The sequence below is a fragment of the Xiphophorus maculatus genome, chromosome 1 (genome assembly GCF_002775205.1).
Source record: "Xiphophorus maculatus strain JP 163 A chromosome 1, X_maculatus-5.0-male, whole genome shotgun sequence".
Lineage (NCBI taxonomy): Eukaryota > Metazoa > Chordata > Actinopteri > Cyprinodontiformes > Poeciliidae > Xiphophorus > Xiphophorus maculatus.
In genome coordinates, this window is record NC_036443.1 from 9726883 (window position 1) to 9746902 (window position 20020).

Below are 20020 nucleotides of genomic sequence, written 5' to 3' on the forward strand. Positions count from 1 at the left end.
AAACTTCATTGTTTTTGTTTAACAAGAAACCAATCTGTAAGATCCATCATGCAAATAACAAATTCCTCATTTGTTATTGGTTTAATCCCAGAAAAATATCATGTCCATCCCAGTGGACAAGGGGTCTGAAAGAGTGAAAGTTTTACAATTGTGTAGGAATTTTGGCCCACTCATCTTTGCTGAATTGTTATAATTCTGCTGCAGTGGAAGATTTTTCACCATGACCAGTTTTTTTTAAGTCATAAATCCAAAAAAAGAAACAAAAGAGTGCCAGGATGTATATGCATAGTGAAATAATGAGCCGATCTGACTTTATAATTATGTTTGGACCAGCAATGAATTTCTATAAGACAAAATAAAATATCTGGGATCATTTGAGTTAATCAGAACCAGAATCTCGAGGTTCTCCATTTGCTGCAAACATCATTAGAGAGTTGACCACAGTTGTGCTCACGTCCCGCCCACAATAGTGAGGAACAGAGCAGATAATGGAAAAACTACCTGGGGTGAAACTGAACCACACATTAATCGGTTAATGCTTAAATTGCCAGTGGAAAAACACTTTTGATGAGTCGTCGCTATACTGATAGGGTAATTTTGTTCAGCCAGCCATTCCTGGGAAGCTTCACAGCTGTTCCATGTTTTCGCCATGTGAGGGTAATGGCTCTCACTGTGGTTCACTGGAGATTCACTGGAGTCCCAAAGCTTTAGAAATGGCTTTGTAAGCCTTTCCTGATTGGAAGATCTCAATTACTGTCTTTGTCATTTGTTCCTTAATTTCTCTGCATGTCGGCATGATATCCAGCTTTTAATTATATTTTTGTTTACTTCACTTTGTCAGGAAGGTCCTGTTTAAGTGATGTCTTGATTGGGAGTAGGTGTGTCATTAAACAGCCCCAGATGTGACAAGAGACAGTGAACTCAGGTGTATTGGAAATATTTAGTAAGGGTGGATGGCAATCACTTTCATGCAGGGCCACGTAGGTTTGGATTTTTGTGCATTTTGTGTTCACTTGTGTTGTGTTTGACTAATATGCAAATTGTATTGATGTTGTGAAACACTGAAGTGTAACAAATTATGCAAAAAAAGGAAGTCAGGAAGAGGTCAAACACCACACCACTATAGCTTCCACTAATTCATAATAAAAATTGAACTTGGATCCTTTTGCTTCATGCACATTCTTCATCCCAATTAGGGTTACAAGGTGGATGGAAAGAGTCCCAGCAGTAAGTGAATAAAAGAAAGTACTGTTGTTCTACTTAAAATAATGACTTTATTTTTTGTATTACATACAGTGTTAAGGTTGAATAGGTTCACAGGCATGAAGTACCTGACCACACAGTCAGAATTTTTTTATGTATACATTGATGGCTATGCAGACTGCCACAGAACTACAATATATGTCAAGTAGCTCAAACATATAATATAATTATCAGCCAATAAATATTGTGCACTCCTAATTAATACAATTTAACATTATTGTAATTTATGCCACAGTTTCCGATTGTATGCTACTCCAATCTATCAAAATTGCTTTGCACCTCAAAGACAAATCTAATGACTCGAGCAAAGAGAACAAAACTAAGACTTCTATATAATATGCTTTATATAATATGTTTTATGTTTGTGGTTAATGGGAGTTGTGAACTAAAATAAAAGTAGATTCTAAAGCATCTCTAAAGGCTAAGTAAATTTAGACTGCATATTTTGTATTATGTGAAATATGTAAATTGTTTAAATGTTGCGAAACACAGAAATGTAACAAAGAAATAAAAATGAAATCATGAAGGGGGACACCTTTTCATATCGCTCTAAGTGCTTACAGTCTTTCTAACTTGTGCACTCATAAATCTACAGGTCACACAAAGTCACAGAACCTTTCTCAAACCAGAAGGCTGGAAATAGCTCTGCTGTGAATTTTGTTTTGAAAGTATGAATCAAGCTCCGCTTCTCTGATGATATATTGTAATAACTTAGAGTTCCTCATTCCCAGTCAAGAAACACACCTATTTTGTTGCATGTAGGGACTTTGATTTCTTCTTCTGTGTTTTTATGCATGGCTTTGTATCCAGTCTTGGAGCAGAGCAGACTCCAGGACTTGTCATTGCATCCCAGACCACCATCACGGTCCCAGTTTCTACCCACATCTTTATATGCCACAGCAATTCCCACCACACCTTTCCATTCCACTTCCCAGTAACAAAGTTGGTTCAGGCCTTTATCACAAAATACCTGGGTCCTCTTGAACCTTTCATCACTTGTATTTCGCTGCTTCTTGACATCATCATCAGTTTTCGCTTTTTTGTTGTTTTCAACCAGAACAAGCCGTCTGCTTGCTGAGTTCTTATCAAACATAAGATCTGCACCATCTGAAAGTGTTCAACAAGAAAATAAAGTAAGCTTTGTGAGAATTTAAACAATGACAGTTTCAGAATGTGTACTGTTTTTACCATAATGAATCCATGAATTTAAACATTAAATCTACTAGATTTGAAGAATTTGGAGTAATTAAGTATTTTGTGATTTCCTTAGATATGAAGTCATGTGTTATTTTTAGTATGATCGTTATTGCCTGTTAAATACCCTTCAGATGATCAAGTTCTAACTTCCACTTTCAAATAAACATGATGCATCTTGTAATACAAAAATGTAAAAATTCTGAGGGAAAAAAACAGCTTACATTTACTCCAACTGGGTTTTAGTCGATGTTTTCCTTCATAGTCAAAGCTGTGCACAGTAAGACAAGAAAGATTCATTTTATTTTAGAAATATTGGAAAGTCTTTACATATTATTTCATTCCTATTTTTATTGCTATGAAAGCTTATTATTATGTTATTTACTACACAATGTGTAGTTTAATTCACCAGCTCTTGGACTATAACATTTATTATTTAGCCAAGCCTAGCAAGACAAGTTTCAGTGAGATCCCTCATAAATACCTGATTGCTGTTAAAAGGCTCTACTCAGACATGGTGCATCATTAGATTAAGTTATTTTTCTACAAGTTGCAGAACTAAATAATGTCTGATTTATTTACTCACTTCACTGTCTCAAGTTTCTTGTTTGGATCCTCAACTATTGCATTGAGAGCCCTCATCCCATTGTCTCCAGGATGATTGTAACTCAGGTCCAAGTGTTTAAGTGAGGAGAGTCTATTGGACTTAATAGCTTCAGCCAGAGAAATGCAGCCTGTCTTTGTCACCTGACATCCTGCCAGCCTGCACAAAGACACAGTTGTGGACTAGAAAGAGCTCAGCAAAATTTGACAGTTTTATATATATATATATATATATATATATATATATATATATATATATATATATATATATATATATATATACTGTATATATACAGTATGTACTATACATGGTTTAAATTGTAAATGGCCTGAACTTGCCTAGCACTTTTTCAAGTCCATTGGACCCCAAAGTGCTTGATGCCACATTTGGTCATTCACCCATTCACACACACATTCCACACCGATGGTAGCGAGCTACTAGATTGTAGCCACAGCCTACCTGAAATAGTCTGACAGAGGAGAAGCTGCTATGCACCAGGGCCACCAGGTCCTCTGACCACCACTAGTAGACTGTTGTATTATATTGACACAACATTTGACAGTGATACAAAAGTTCAGTATTTTATATTATATAGATTTATTACAAGGAATAGAATTTGTAATTTTGAATGGTATGGCCAACAAATAATGAGAGTCCGAAATATGGCTTCTCAAAACATTAGAATATTCCAGATTATTTTTTGATAATAAGTCATTTATTTACATTTACATCTATTTTTATCAAAAAACATAATCTGCAATAGTCTAATGTTTTGACACACCATATTTTGGACTCAGTATTTGTAGGCCATAATCTTTAAAATTACACTAAACAACTTTTATTGAACTTTAGTTTTATCACTTTCAGTACTATTTTCATAGGACTGTTGTATTATATTGACACTTAACACTAACAAAGAATTGTGAACACATAGAATAACCTTAAATCTTGGAATAAAACAGTTTATAAACTCAAAATAGTGGCTAACTATAACACTGGTTGATATATTAAAAAACCTACTTGAGAGTCTCTAGTTTACAGTTCACATGTTTCAACCCATCAGCAAGTCGCTTCACTCCAGCATCCAGCAAATCATTATGACTCAGGTCCAACAATGTGAGATTAGAGGATGGATTGGTTAGCACTGATGATGTCAGACCTTTGCAAGATTCTTCAGAGAGCTCACACCAACTCAGTCTGTAAAAAGATCCATGAAAACAATCAAGTTAATTAGACAAACCATGTGTGAAATTCCACGTTTGTCTTGTCAAACTACAATACCACCACTAACGGCAAAAGCCCTAACTCTCATATACAACATTAATAGTTTGTTCAAAATGAAGAAATTATTAAAAAGGATTATTCTGAACCAGTGAGGTATTGTAGACACTATATGATATAAAAAATACTTACAAAGTAGTGTTTGAGACTTTGACCACTGGCATCATTCCCAGAAGGACTTTCTCTGATTTCAGGTATTTCTTAAGATCAAACACTTCAAGGTTTTCATCTGATGTCAGCAGCACAAAGGTTAAAGCTGACCACTGAGAAGCAGTGAAAGTTTCAAAAGGTTTTTCTTCTGATTTAAGATAATTTTTGATTTCTTGAACAAGGGTGTCGTCATTCAGCTCATTAAGACAGTAGAAAAGATTAAGCTTTTTCTCTGTGTCACTGTTGTTCTCTCTGATCTTCTTTTTGATGCACTCTGCTGTTTCCTTATTAGTGTCTTTGTGTTTTTCAGTCTTATCTATCAGATCCTGAAGTAGATTCTGATTAGATTCCAGAGAGAGACCCACTAGGAACCGAAGGAACATGTCCCAGTCCCCATGTTCACTCTCAAAAGCCTTGTCCACTGCTTTCTTATAAAACTCTGAGGCTGCTGAGCTGGATTCTGGAGAGCTGCCATGTACTCTTGAATGCTTTTATGGACAAAGCAAAACAGTTTCTGAGGGTACAGCTCATTATTTTCTCTTTTGATCTGAGTGAACAACCCAGAGAAAACAGCAGCTTTGGTTACATCAGTCCCACAACTGGTCAAGTCTTCTTCAGTAAAGAGAAGGTTTTTCTCCTCTAGGCCTTTGAAAGCAAGTTTTCCCAAAGATAGGATTGTTTCATCATTAGTTTTATCACAGAATGTCTCCGTTCCAGAGGTTTCAGAGGTTGACTGATCTGTATTATATTTTACTTTTGTCTGTCTGCGCTGGAGCAAAAGGAAATGTGTGTACATGTCAGTCAGAGTTTTTGGCAGTTCATCATCTTGATTTCTTTCAACAAAGTCCTCCAAAACCTTTGATGTGATGAAACAGAAAACAGGGATGTGACACATTATGTAAAGAGCTACTGATTTCTTCACATATGACAAGACTTTTTCAGCCACATTCTCATCACTGAATCGCTTCATGAAATACTTTTCCTTTTGCTCATCATTAAATCCTCTCACTTCTGTCATTCGATCAACGTTTTCTGGAGGAATGTTGTTGGATGCTGCAGGTCGGGAGGTGATCCAGATTTGAGCTTTAGGGAGCAAATTTCCCAGGATGAGATTTGACAGCAGACCATTCATTGAGGTTGGTGTTGTGACATCACTCAATTTATTTGTTTCACTGAACTTAAGATCAAGACGACATTCATCAAAACCATCCAGAACAATCAGAATGTTGTATTTGTCATAGTCAGTTATTTCAGATGTCCTCATTGCTGGGAAGAACTGATGAATCAGATCTTGTAAACTGTGCTCTTTATCTGCTCTCAGATTTAGCTCTCGGAAAGGAAGTGGAAAAATGAAAAAAATGTTTTCTGTTGCTTTGCTCTCTGCCCAGTCAAGTATGTATTTCATTGAGGCAAATGTTTTTCCTATTCCTGCCACTCCAACGGTAAGGACAGTCTTAATGTTTTGATTACTATCAGCAGGTTTAAAGATGTCACAGTATTTAATAGATGTTTCTTCATTTGTTGTTTTGAACCTTGCATTCTGAACCTGCATGGCTTCATTCTGAGCACGCTCTCCTTCTGTGATGTAGAGGTCAGTGAAGACCTCGTTAAGAAGAGCTGAGGTCTTCTGTCCTTCAATCCCTTCAGACACGCTGGTGAATTGATCTTTTAGTTCACTTTTGAGTTTTCTTTGACTTGTGATATCAGGTCTCTCTGAAAAAATACAATGGAAATAGACAAAAAACATAGATTAAATACTTTTGAAAAAAATTATGTTATATATTTTTTTGACAAAATATAAAAACACACACAATAAAAGACTACTAATTGCAAACTTTGACCTAGGGATCAAAGTAGTTTTAAATACTTGAAGTGTACTATGACGAAAATCGTCAGTGGCTGATTGTGCAAACCAAAACAAATAAAAACATTAGTAATTTTACTATACTATAGATTCCCAGAAAGGATAACACAGAAAGTAGAAGCACTTCACAATGTGAGTACCACTTGTATTTTGCCATATGGGGTGGGACGTAATTAGTTACATTTACATCTATTGTTGTAATTACAGTTTGCCTAATTTGTCCTTTAAGTTGTTTACAAAACTTGAACTTTTACTTTTACTTGAGTTTGTTTTGAGTAAAGACACTCAGTTACATTTGAAATCATATATATTAATGAGTAAATATAGACAATAAGAAAACACCAGAAAAAACTGAAAGCTACGAGCTCCAGGAGGGGAGAGATCCGAACTTTTTCATGGCGCTTCGTTTTCTCAGTAAAACAACTTATATAATCATGTCAAGGTTGTAACTTTCAGTTTAGAAAGCTGGGTCATCTGGGTTTTCCTCTGAGCCTCGTGTTTTTATCCTGTTTTTATCCTATTCTGCCCTCTGAATAAGTATAAGCTAAACCTGCAGGCTTTGCTCTCCGATTATAATGAGACATTGAGTAATTACAAATAATTTCAGATTAAGTGTTATATGTCTGGTATTTTGATACTCTGCCCTCCTCATATGTTTCTGTTAGCGGTAGCTAATGTTAATGTGAGCTATGCTACTTTAGTTGTTCACAGCTAAGTCCGTGTATTTTTAGTGTCACAAATATTATTATTATAATATATAATAATATTATTTGTGTGTATTTGTGAATGAATATGTTGTTGTCTTTCAATTTTGTAGTTGTGTTTAGTGATTTGTTGAAGTGATTTGCATTTCAGGGCCACCATACTAAAGCAACCCGCATGAAAAGAAGAACAACGTAGATGTCACACCACAATGCACCATTTACAGAATAATGGAGGCACCATCTTTGGATTGACTTTGAAGTTGTTGAGCAAAGGGAAAAAATAGTATCGTCACAAGATCATAAGACAAATGAAGCTGAGAAAAAAAAATACAACTGATAGCAGTGGCTTCTTGTGGAGCACTGAGTACATAGATCTCTTTCAGAATTATATTTTTACCAGATTTGCCTGTTGTGTGAATGTAGCCTTAGTTATTGTTTCTTTAGTCACTTCTGTGTATAGTGGAATTGGTGATTTTTTAATATATTTTTGTCTCTATCTTACTTTTTATCAGCTTGCTTCATTTTTAATAAATGAAACTTAAGTGTCAGTTTCACGGTTACTTTTACAACCTGAAACCTAAGCAATACAAAGTAATTTCATTTTGACTTATTTAAAGTACATACATAGCTCTCTGGAATAGAAAAGATTCATCCTTGAAACTCATTCTGAAAAGTTGCATGGTTCATCAGTTTATAAATATTAGTATACTTTAAAGTAGTTTAAACTAAAAGTCAAAATTTTGTAATTTTACAGCTAACAGTTTAAATATTAGAAAATACATTTAAGTTCAATCTAATTGTAAGAAATTTGTATTTGCAGATCTTACCTCGTATTTCTGTCAGTCTGTCAATAAAGCCATCAGGGATTTTCTTAGCAGCTGGAGGCTGAGAGGTTATCCAGATCTGGGCCTCTGGCAGCAGGTTTCCTCTGATAAGGTTTGTTAGTAACAAGTTGACTGAGGTTGGTTCTCTGACATCAGTCAAAGTTTTACTGTTTTCAAAGTCTAAACAATCTTGATATGCATTGAGTCCATCCAAAATAAATAAAATATTTAACTGGGAATAGTCAGAGATGATGATATTTTTGGTTTCCTCAAAGAAGTGATTAAGAAGCTCAAACAAACTGATATTTTTATTTTTTATCAAGTTGAGTTTTGAGAAGTCAATAAGAAACAAAAGTTCTGCAGGTTTTGCCTGGCTAGAAAATGGTCTTCTGATCCTGGTGAAAAATGACTTGTTCTCATCCTTTTTAGCCCATTCTTTTATAAACTTTTTCATGTGAAAAGATTTTCCTATACCAGCTTCTCCAATGGTCAGCACTGTTCTAGTTTCCTTTCCTTTCACATCTTTGAAGATCTCAGAAGTGGATTTCACTTTTGTAAAATCTTTCTGCTCACTTTCCCCTTCTTCAGAGCCATTTTCTCTTCTGATGACATGTTCTGTTGTTTTCTGGTTTGGATGACTGATTTCATCTTTTTCGTCAGTGATTTCTTTCAGAAATCTATTTTTCAGACATGATTCTAACTTCTTCTGTTGCTCAGAGGTTTCTAAATATACAAAGCAAAGTTGTACAATGATGTAAAATGTGAATAAAGTCAACAAAAATGGTTACTTTGCATTGAAGATAAATTATAAATAATTTATTCAGACAGATATTCTTACCTTGACATTGAACAGTTCTGTTGATACATTCAGAAGGAATCTTATCAAGTCCTTTAGGTTGAGAAATTATCCAAATATGAGCTTCAGGAAGCAGATTTCCTTTGATCAGATTCGTTAGCAGCACATCCATTGATGCTGCTTCCTTCAAGTCTTTAACTTCTTTGTTGTTTACAAAGTCAAGAGGAAGTTCGCATTTTTCCAGTCCATCAAGAATGAAACATAAATTTTTCTTGTCATCTTTGGAAACTTTAACATTTTTTTTGTTGAAGAAATCATCCAGCAGAGATTCCATGCTTTTTACTTCATCTTTCTTTGTATTCAGCTCAGTAAAATCAAGGGTCACTAAAGCCTTTATGTGTTTATTGGATTTTCCTTTTGCCCAGTCGATCATGAATATTTTTATTTGGAAAGTTTTACCAATTCCAGGGGCTCCTTTCATCAGGACAGTTCGCACATTTTTGGACACACCAGGAAGTTTGGAAATCAGAAATTTATTGCTGGAAAATAAATCTTTGAGAGTGATTAACTTCTTTTTCCCACTTTCAACCATCACTATCTCAGAGAGTTTTGGGTCAATTTTATGTCTTCCCACCTCCTTAAGAATTACTTTCTTCAGGTCATGTTTTCCCTTGGCATCTCCTCCTGTAATTTTTAAATTAATGATATGTGAACAACAGAAATAAGCATAACATATTTGATACACATGATTGCCAACACTCTTCGAAATATATTTTCAGCAATAATCTGCAGTAATATCTCATATTTCCTCCTGGCATCCAGCTTTCATCAATAATCAACATCAAGCATTCAGAATTAATGAATAAAAACAATCTGTATTTCTTCTGGGCAACAATTTAAACTCAGCAAAAAGCAATAATATTCACTAAGTGTCACCCCAGCAAATTATTATTAGTTTACACCATTGACATTTTTGTCTTGAAACATTAACTATTGTCAGGGAAAGTAATAATAAGACCTGACAAATACGGGTTTAAGATTCATAAGATTTGAGGCTTTATAATTTAGGGAGAGAAAAAACAACTTGGTCTTCTTAGAAACAATTAGTTTTACTTTCCGGTGGCAATTTTTTTGTTAATGTTCAAATAGAAAGAACAGGAATATTTTGACAAAAGCAGGTAAGACATTAATCATTACCACATCAGACAACACCTCATTAAAATAACACCAACAAAAAAAACAAATAAAAACTACATTTTACAATTACAAAATATAATCTGACACAGAGTTTATCTCTGAAAAATATTAATTAGTATTCATTAGTAAACAATTTAAAGCAAATGGACAGTTAGACTTAAAAAAAACTTTTCTTTTTAAGTCATGCTCACCTGTGTCAGCTGGTCCAGATGTTTCAGGTTGGTTGTCATTAGAATCACTGCAGGCAAAGACAAAACATTTAACTGTTTTGATTTATATTTACTTAAACAGACATATGTTTACTAATTTTGAAGTTGAAAGACTGTTTTCGTAATTTATTTTTGCTAGAGCCGGGACTTCGTCACATTTATTTTAATTAATGAATTCTATACATTTTAATGCACTAAAATTTTAATGTAATTAATCACTTTTTCTTCCATGGAAAGGTAGCAAAGCTATTCAAACCTAAAATACCATTTTAATGCAAAACATGTTGCAGTATGCACAGATGTCCACAACGCTAATGTCAGCATTCACAGTTCATATTTCTAAAGAAGTATATTTTCAAAGAAGTGAAATGAATGATAAGGAGGTTCCTGAAACACTTGAAAGCTGAATTGATATAATAGCACTATGTAAAAATATGAATAGGTTAAATAACCTAAATAACAGATTCATATATCTATTCATTCAATAATTTAGAAACAAAAGCAGTTTTTGTGTTGAACATATTTACTTTGCCAATACATGGTTTTCAACAGACAAAATCGCAATGATGTACTTCTGTTTGGCAAAACACTTGCTGGCATCTATACGTTCATTGCAGAGTAATGATAACAATTGCATAAAACAGTGAAATGCCAGTCAGAAGATCCTGATAATGGCTCAACTATCTTTGATGTCCAACACCAGATAAAAGCAGAAATTTCTTGAATGAGATGAAAACGAAAAACAAGGAGACTAGAACAGAATCACTGGATAGATGCTTGAAGTGTGATGCAACACAGGAAGACATTTACAACACAAAACAGTGCTATTATTCAGTAACTTTATTCTGTATTAACATACAGTATATTCTCCAATCTGTCAATTTGTTTCTGTAAAACTTACCAAGAAGATACATTTTAAATTAATTTAAGAAATAATTATGTCTTCAAAGAAAAGCCCTTGACCAGTCAGTTTATCTCAAAGCAGAAAAAGTGCAGACTGCAACAAATATCATCCATCAGTATTGGCCTTGTTCACCTCAAGGAACAAGAAGCAGTCTGGAAAATTCATCACTGAATGAACTGCTGAATTTATTTTCTTCTAACACACCATCACTCTCTTAAGAACCTGACCTGTACATGTTTATTTAATTAATTAATACACCAATTTGTGCCACTTATGGTATTAACCTTAATCACACTCTTGTGTCTTGTATGATGCACTTTTTTTTGCATTAATAAAATTTGTCCATGTTTCATATTATTTTTTATAAATGATTTTTCTACTTTTTCCCTCCTACTACTAGAGAGAAAATGCTATTTAAAGCCAATCTCCTTTTTTTCTTCTCTCTTGCTCTCTGTGAAGGTGGACGTTTTTTTTCTCTGCTCCCTCCTTGCCCATGCCTGCCCTGCTTGCTTTGTTTTAGTTCTCTCTTTTCCTATATTTTTGGAGCCTTTCTTTGCACATCCTCCGCATCTACAAATTATGGATCTGGTCAACGGGTCTCTCAATGCAATTGATCAAATTATCTCAACGAGAAGACTGAGCACAGGAGAGCCCTCTTTGTCCTTCGGGGACACACCCAGCGGGATTCACCCTGGATTTATTCATGATAATAGGCTTTCTGCTGTTTGGAGCTTGCAGATACCTGGATTATAGACAAATTTGTGACGGAGTTGGCCGAACTAGTGAACACTCAGACTGTGAACAAAGACGTAGGTTGGATGTGAGTCTTGCTGAGATTTGCAGCCCAGCTGAGGACTTCAAAACTCACTAACGGGATGGAATCGATCTTGGAGAAGTTGGTAGTTTCTGTTCAGTGGAACGACCAAACTAATTTGGATAATTGAGAACTGAGATGTATTGGAGAAACTTTAGGGAAGATTGAAATTTATAATCTACATGACCTAAGACATTCTGTATCTGAATTGACTTTCCCCGTTTTGCCTTGGAAGGGCTGCATATTTCCAATCTCCTTGAAGATATGTAAACATAATGCTCCTTCTCAGTTCACCCCCTCCTGTTATCCATGCACCTGTGGAGCTGGGCGCTCCCAAGGACATGCCTTGATAATAACATCTTATCGGACATCTGCCGGGAGGCTGAGCAACGTGGTTTCATGGCCCCGTCATGTCACCGCCTTCACTCATGTTTTTGTTTTGACCATTATTTTGTCTGAATGTTGCCATGTGCCCTCATGTGTCCTTTCCTCTTTTTTATTTTATTTTGTTAGAAACTGCAGAGTACTCACTTTAACCAAGAAAAGGAATTAGAGCAAACTTGGAATCCAGAGACTCTAGTTTATTAGTCACTTTTTAGCTTATATTTTAGAAACTATCGAGTACTCACTGTTTAGATCAATATTAGATTAATTTTTAGATTATTATGCAGATAGACTCCTATTATTGCAACCCAGAAAAGGAGTTAGAACGAACTTAGAATCCAGAAAAAATCTTCCAGAACAGGAACATTTAGTTTTTATTATTACTTAGAAACTGTGGAGTACTCATTACTTTTACAAATTTAGAGCACACTTAGAAAGTCCAGAGATTATTTACTTAGATTTAAGTTAAGTTAGCAACCCAGAACATAGATTAGAACAAACTCAGAATCCAGAAAAACCACCTTAGCAACTACGTTTTAGACTCCTGTTCTTCCAACCCAGAAATGAAATTAGACCAGAGGATATTTATCTAGCAACCCTGAAGAGGAGCACCTAGTTTACATATTTTGGATCAACATTAGATTATTTTTACTTCTTTTGCTTTTTCCTTTGGTTTGTTATTTTGTTTGTATTTCATTTTAAGTCCTGTAAAGCACTGTGTATTGCCTTGTTGCTGAAAATGTGCTATATAAATAAAATGACCTTACCTTATCTTGTGTATTTTATAAACTTGGCCAATAAACCAGATTGTGATTCTGATCTTTTTCAGTGCAAGTTGTTTGATGCATGTTTTCCTATATTATTTATTGTGTTCATATAAGCTCATAAAAATCAGGTCATAATATCTGGCATTGACAAATATCTCACATCTATGATGGAGTTTTAGTGCCAGGCTAAGAATTTACTTTTTAAATTACGAGAATAAAGTGATAATATCATGAGAACAACGTCATAATATTGCAATAACATAATGCTCTGATCACCCGTCAACATCTGTTATTTTTATTTAATTAAAAATTATTGAATTAAAATAATTAAATACAACAGATAAATAAATGATAGAGTGGGTAATTTTTATATTAAATGGTACAGAAGAGGATTTTTGTTTCTGCCAAAGCAAATCAAGTCTATTTTTCTTTATTATGGTTTTAAATTACAAATAGCCCAAAATGTTATTAATGTACACAATACTTGGTGGAAAAGAACAATGTCTTTTTGATTTCCATGTGTTTGACATCATTGGAAAACTTAAAATCAGCTTTTTCAGAATCTGTGAATAACTCAAAAAGTCTCCTGGTCGACTTGTTCATGGCTTGTCGTGGCAGTTCTAATTTTCCAAACAGCATCAGCTTTATTATTAGGATAAACAAAGAAAACAACAATAAGTACATTAAGAGACTAATATTTTCGTTTCAGGTTGTATTTATTAATATTAATTGTTATGTTATTGTAGGGGCATTTTCAAATTAGATGGTCCTTGAGTGGTCCTGAGGTTAAGTGATCCTCAGTCTGAAAATTTTGAGAAACACTGACAGTAAATTGGGCAGTGTTTAATAAAACCAACAACAAAACAAAACAGCTGGGAAAATAAGGTTCAGGGTGAAAGATTTTCCTTTGAAAAACAGCAGATTGGACATCATAAAACAAAAACATCTATTATTCAGTAACCTTATTCTCTATTATTATATAATCTGTCCATTTGTTTCTTCACAACTTAATAAGAAGGTCCATTTACATTAAATTAAGAAATAAATATATCTTCAAAGAAAAGGCCTTGACCAGTCAGTTTATCTCAAAGCAGAAGAAGTGCAGACTGCAACAAACATCATCCATCAGTATTGGCCTTGTTCACCTCAAGGAACAAGAAGCAGTCTGGAAAATTCATCACTGAATGAACTGCTGAATTTATTTTCTTCTAACACATATTTTGTTATTTTTTTTATATAAATGATTTCTCTATTTTTTTCCTCTTACGGCTTGAAAGACAATGCTATCCAGAGTCAAACTCCTTGTGTGTGTACAAATGTGGCCATTTTTTCAGTGCAAGTAGTTTCATCCATGATTTCCTGCATTATCTAAAATGTTCATATAAATAACATAACAAGGCATTTCTTTCAAATTGAAGCTATCTACTTGATTTTTATAGTCTTGACTATATCAAGACTGTGATATAGTCTTGATGTCTACATCACAATAACTTCTGTATATGGTACATGTGTTATTGTGTTTTACTAAGAAAAGGTTACCTTTGATCTTCACTGTCAAAGTTCAAAGGTTCACCTTTGGATCTGTCACTTTCCAAGCTCACTGAAGAAGAGATTGGAGTTTGGTGATGAGGTAAGCTAGAAGACAAATATCAAAATGTTTTATTAGACAAGCTCTAACAAATTGAAACCAGCTTTCCCCTTAAATTTTAAAATATCAAGTTTAATAATCTGATTAAATAAAATATCTGGCATTGACAAATATCTCAAATCTACAATGAAGTTTTAGGGCTAGGCTAAGAATTTATTTTTTAAATTCTGAGAATAGGGTCATAATGTCATGAGAACAAAGTCAGAATATTAGAAAAATATAATGCTCTGCTCATATAAAAAAATGTTTTAATAGTACCTTTCTTTTGAAATTTAGGGTTTGCATCCCTTAGGATAATTGCCCATTTGGGCTATAAAAATGTCACTTTTGCATGAAACAAATGTTAAATTAATGTAAGTAATGAATCTACCATGTTTTTGCATGTTTTGCTTTTTTTTAAAAAATACCACAAGTCAGTATCAATTAAATTTATGTAGCAGTAATTAACAAATGTATTAAGTCAGTTTACAAAAAATTTATTTCAACCCAGTCATTCATACTAAGCGTGCATGTAGTGAGAGTGGATTCCTTTAACAGGAAGAAATCTCCTGCAGAACCAGAACCTGACTCAGTACAAGCAACAATCCGCCACTACCCTGAGAAACTCTGCTCTGAAATACTCTGAATTAATATATAATACACAGTAAAGTAAAATAATCCACTTTTGAGGGTAAAATAAGCTTCAACAAAATTTTAATAGGGAACATTTATAAATTTATTGACTCAAAATAAAAGAAAATTTGAGTGTAACTATTCCTCTTTTATCCCCCAGGATACAGACATTTTATGTCTGCTGGTTAAATGTAATTCATATTCTTTTCAAAAATATATATTAAATCACTCTTAAAGAACATCATGTTACAAATTCAAGTCCTTTCACATCAGTATGTATAGGAAAAAGAACAACTCATACATCACAATGTATATCTTTGTCCATGCGGTCTGCCATTTTGAACTTTATATATCCATATAAGTTTGTTTTTGAATGCTGGCATAGGGTCACATGACCTCAATATTCGCCCATTCCCCCTTTACATGTATAAAATGATGTGAAGTGCAAGTGGTTGATAGCCTTCATGTCTATAGCTTGTGAAATGTCTGTATCCCCCAGGACACACAATCTACAACAGATATTGTTATTGTTTTATTTTTTATGAATGATTTTTCAATTTTTACCTCCTTCACAGACAACACTATCCAGAGTCAAACTCCTTGTATAGATAACAAACTTGGCCAATAAAACAGATTGTGATTCTGATTTTTCTGAGTGCAAGTTGTTTGATGCATGTTTCCCTACATTATTTAATGTGTTCATATTAAATAATGAACTCATAAAGAACAGGGCATTACTTTTGAATTGAAGCTATCTACTTGATTTTTATTTAAATTATGTCCTGTTATGTTTTATATTATTTTTTTTTTATTTCTGATCATTTTAAAATGAACATAATGCTCTTTGGATTAAAATAATTTTCAAAAGCCTCAAAATCCTCAAAATCTGCTCAAAAGACACAGACAGTGTTTTTTGAGCAGAATTCACTGGTATATTACTATAACTAGTATACATTCTGCTGCTTTTTATTGTGTTTTACATGAACTATTACCAAAGTGTTTTACCTTTGATCTTCACTTTCAAAGTTCAAAGGTTCACCTTTGGATCTGTCACTTTCCAAGCTCACTGAAGAAGAGATTGGAGTTTGGTGATGAGGTAAGCTAGAAGACAAATATCAAAATGTTTTATTAGACAAGCTCCAACAAATATAAATAAATTTTCCCCTTAAAATACTAAGTCTCTGCAGAGCCCTGCAAACAACATCAGCTTTATTATTAGGATAAATGAAGAGAACAATAATAAGTACATTAAGAGACTAATATTTTTGTTTCAGATTGTATATATTTAAGTATTGTGTTACTGTGCGGGCATTTTCAAAATAGGTGGTCCGGGAGTGTTTGTTAGATGGGATAAGTGATCCATCCATCCATTTTCTTTACACTCTTGTCCCTATAGTGTGTTCGGGAGGGGTGCTGGTGCCCATCACCAGCGAGATATTTCGGGCAAGAGGTGGGGTATGTTGAGTCTATTTTAGTTCCTAACCTGCAAGGAATCAACCAAAAACACAAATTGCTTTTCTGCAGAAGAGGGGAGCAGAGCCAGACGCGGAAAACCTGCCATCAAACACTGTCTGTGATCAACTCTTAGTCCCCAACTGCCTTTTATTATGATTACAAGGAAGGAGGTTGGGCTTTTTCACACAAAGAATGGATCAAAGACCTTTACTACATGATGTTCTGGACCCTTCTGTGGACATGCACTTATAAAGCACGAGGCTGACCGTTACCAATCAGTTTCACAGGCAGCTGATAACCAAAGCAGCTGATAACACAGAGCTGTGTAAACGTTTCTAGCCTCCAGGCAAACATCCTAAAAACAGTTAATAGTGTATCACAAAAGAAAGGAGCCAAGTAAACAAACGGAATAATAATATGAAAACATAGCCTTTCAAATAAACTCATAAGTAAATTAACTCTGATAATTTTTCTAACAGGGTATACCCTGGACAGGTCTCCAGTCTGTCACAGGGGTTAAGTGATCCTCAGTATGAAAAAGTTTGAGAAATACTTGTGAGGATGTGGAATTTTGTGTGTGTTTTTAGTTTAGTTCTCTGTGTCTTCTTGTTTACCCCATGATTGTCCCCAGTTTTCTTCTGTTTTCCTTGATTACTCCATTTTGTGTTTTACTCCACCTGTGTCACCTGCCCCCTGGATCCTAGTCGTGAGTCGTGTGTGTCTCCAGCGCTACCAGTGTCAGAGTTTCTTGCCTCATTGCTCACCTGTGCTGCCTGGACTTCTGTACTGTTTGTGAACATTATTAAAACCATAATTTTTGCACTTCTACCTAGGTCCAGCCGCGTCTATCCTCATCACCAAAAACCACAATCCAGACAACACTGACATAAGTAAATTGGGCAGTGTTTATTAAAACCAACAACAAAACAAAACAGCTGGGAAAGTAAGTTTTAGGGTGAAAGATTTTCCTTTGAAAAATCTTTCAAAGATTAGACAGAATTAAACAAACACCACGTATTATTCAGTAACTTTTTTTCTGTATTACTATATATACTTTAATCTGTCCATGTGTTTCTGCAAAACTTAAGGTCAATTTAGATTAAATTGATAAATAATTACTTTTGGAACTAGGGTTACACTCTGTCAACAAACAAAATGCAGAACTTGTGGTGGGGTGGAGGGGATTCCAAGCATGCCGACAAATCCAAATGATCAGTTTACCATTCTATTTTCTCTTGAGAAAGTTTTTCAGAAAAGACTGAAAACAAAAAAGCTACACTTACCTCTCACCTGATTTCATCCCATCCTCTTCCTGAGACATTTTGCTTGGGATCTCCTCAATTTTCAGTAGGCTTCCATTTTATCTTTATCTGTTACTTCATGCTCAACATCTTGCTTCAATCTTTTTATTCTTGCAAAAGCACAGTCAGATACCTAAAAAGTTGCAATCTCTATGAAAAGGAAAACATCTGAACTGTGTGAAGGTATTCTGACTGAGTCAAAGTCGGTTCAAACAATCTGCAAAACAAGGCAAAACAAGTTAATATTTAATGGTGACAGAGCTCTTTGACCTTGGCAAGCAGGGCAATCTCTTAATGATTGTAAACCTATAAACCACAGATAATCTCAAAACGGCAATAGCAAACTTCTTATGATAGCCTACACGCCTTCTTCTGTCAGAGAGCTGCTTAGTACAGAGGATCGTAATTGTAAGTTTAATGACGGGGAGCGACAGGAGCACAGCAATGAGTTTAACGGAATGACCGTGACTTAGCAGCGCTGCTCCTCTGAAGGACTCACAATAATAAAGAGAAAAGCAGAAAAAGTCAGAGATCTGAGCTGCCGTTTTGCGCCGACAGTGTAAAACACCGGAACTACACAATATTAGCTTGGTGTGAAGTGAATTTGATTTTTCGTTTGAATTTAAAAGGATAATAAAGTTTATGATCAAAGTCTTTATAATTATGTTTTGGGCCATCAATATTTTTTTCATAAGACAAAATAAAATATCTGAGTTAATTTAGTCCATCACAACCAGAACCTCGAGGTTCTTTGTTGCTGAGTGACGCTGAAAATCAGCGGAGAAATAACCGCAGCTGCTGCACTCCAGACCGTAATACGGAGAATCTCCCCACTGGATTAGAACCGAACCGAACCGAATATATTCAGGCTATATCAGGCTGTATCTTTAGATTTACATCAAAAGCTCACACCTTCATTCTTGTGAAATGTGACCAACTCATATCCTGACAACTTTTATCATCTAAAAACTGATTCTGTCCACATTTTCTCCCTCCATCTTGACATGGTTGTACACTCCTCCCTATAACCTTCATAGTCTGAAATGATTTAGCAGCTCTAAACAGAGCTGCTTTTGAAACATTATAAATGAAACATTAATAAACATTCTGATGTGCAAGGCGACCACAATTCAAAATGTTATGCTTCAATTGTTGCCTTTGTCTTCTGTTTTTTTGTGTTTTTCTGATGTAAAGCACTTTGAACTTCCTTGTTGCTGAAATGTGCTACACAAATAAACTTGATTGATTTATTGATTGATAGTATTCAGCAGGTTGTTTTCTTGTCAGCACAAACACAGCACTCTTATCGTTATGGAAAGAGAGAACATGTTTCGTGATAAGTGTCAATAAAATTATAGTATTAGAAAAATAGCTGTGGACAAAACATTCCCACAAATGTGTTAATCATTTCATAAATAAATCATTACAATAACCATAAAATATTAAATTGCCTACAAGTGCAGGATTTACAAATAAGTTACCAGTTCACACACTGCTGGATCCTTTCTTGCAGAACTGATTGTGGTGATTTCTAGAATGAGTAACATTGCCTTGTCTTCTATAATCCTATGTCCTATTTTATTACTTGAGAAGAATTATCAGACAAAATTGTAGCAAGTTTTACAATCAATGAATAAAAATTTAATTTTAATTAAGTATGGAGTGCAAATGTAAGGTAAGTTGTGCCCATCTTTATAGTGATTATTGTGTTCATGATATTCTATTTGAAAGGTTTATTTCTTCACAAGGTTCCAGCTTTGTCTCAGACTACCTGTGGTTGACACTAGATTTGGTGTGAATTTTATACATGACTGCCTCATAAGTTTTAGATAAATCAGAGAAATATTTGTAAGCTACTAGTTCAGTGGCTAATTAAGACACAAACCACTTTATTTTATGTCTGGAATTTACAGGGTACGTAGTAGAGACACTTAACTGCAGATATTTAGACAAACCACATCCACAATAGAATAGAATAGAAGTACTTTATTCATCCCAGCAGGGAAATTACTTCGCAGTTACAGCATAGAGACAAGACACAATAACAAC

At 34.5% G+C, this 20020-nt stretch overlaps 1 protein-coding gene across 1 annotated transcript; it reads right to left on the reverse strand.

The window, feature by feature from the left end:
* Positions 1-1254: 1254 nt before the first annotated feature.
* On the reverse strand, positions 1255-18200 carry LOC102235212. The gene is given in 12 exon segments (XM_023340719.1): positions 1255-2370; positions 2682-2728; positions 3044-3220; positions 4082-4258; positions 4475-4955; positions 4958-6205; positions 7888-8607; positions 8723-9364; positions 10069-10115; positions 14495-14590; positions 16221-16316; positions 17954-18200. Coding segments are annotated over 12 exon segments (4287 nt in total). The 5' UTR covers positions 17992-18200; the 3' UTR covers positions 1255-1852.
* Positions 18201-20020: the final 1820 nt, after the last annotated feature.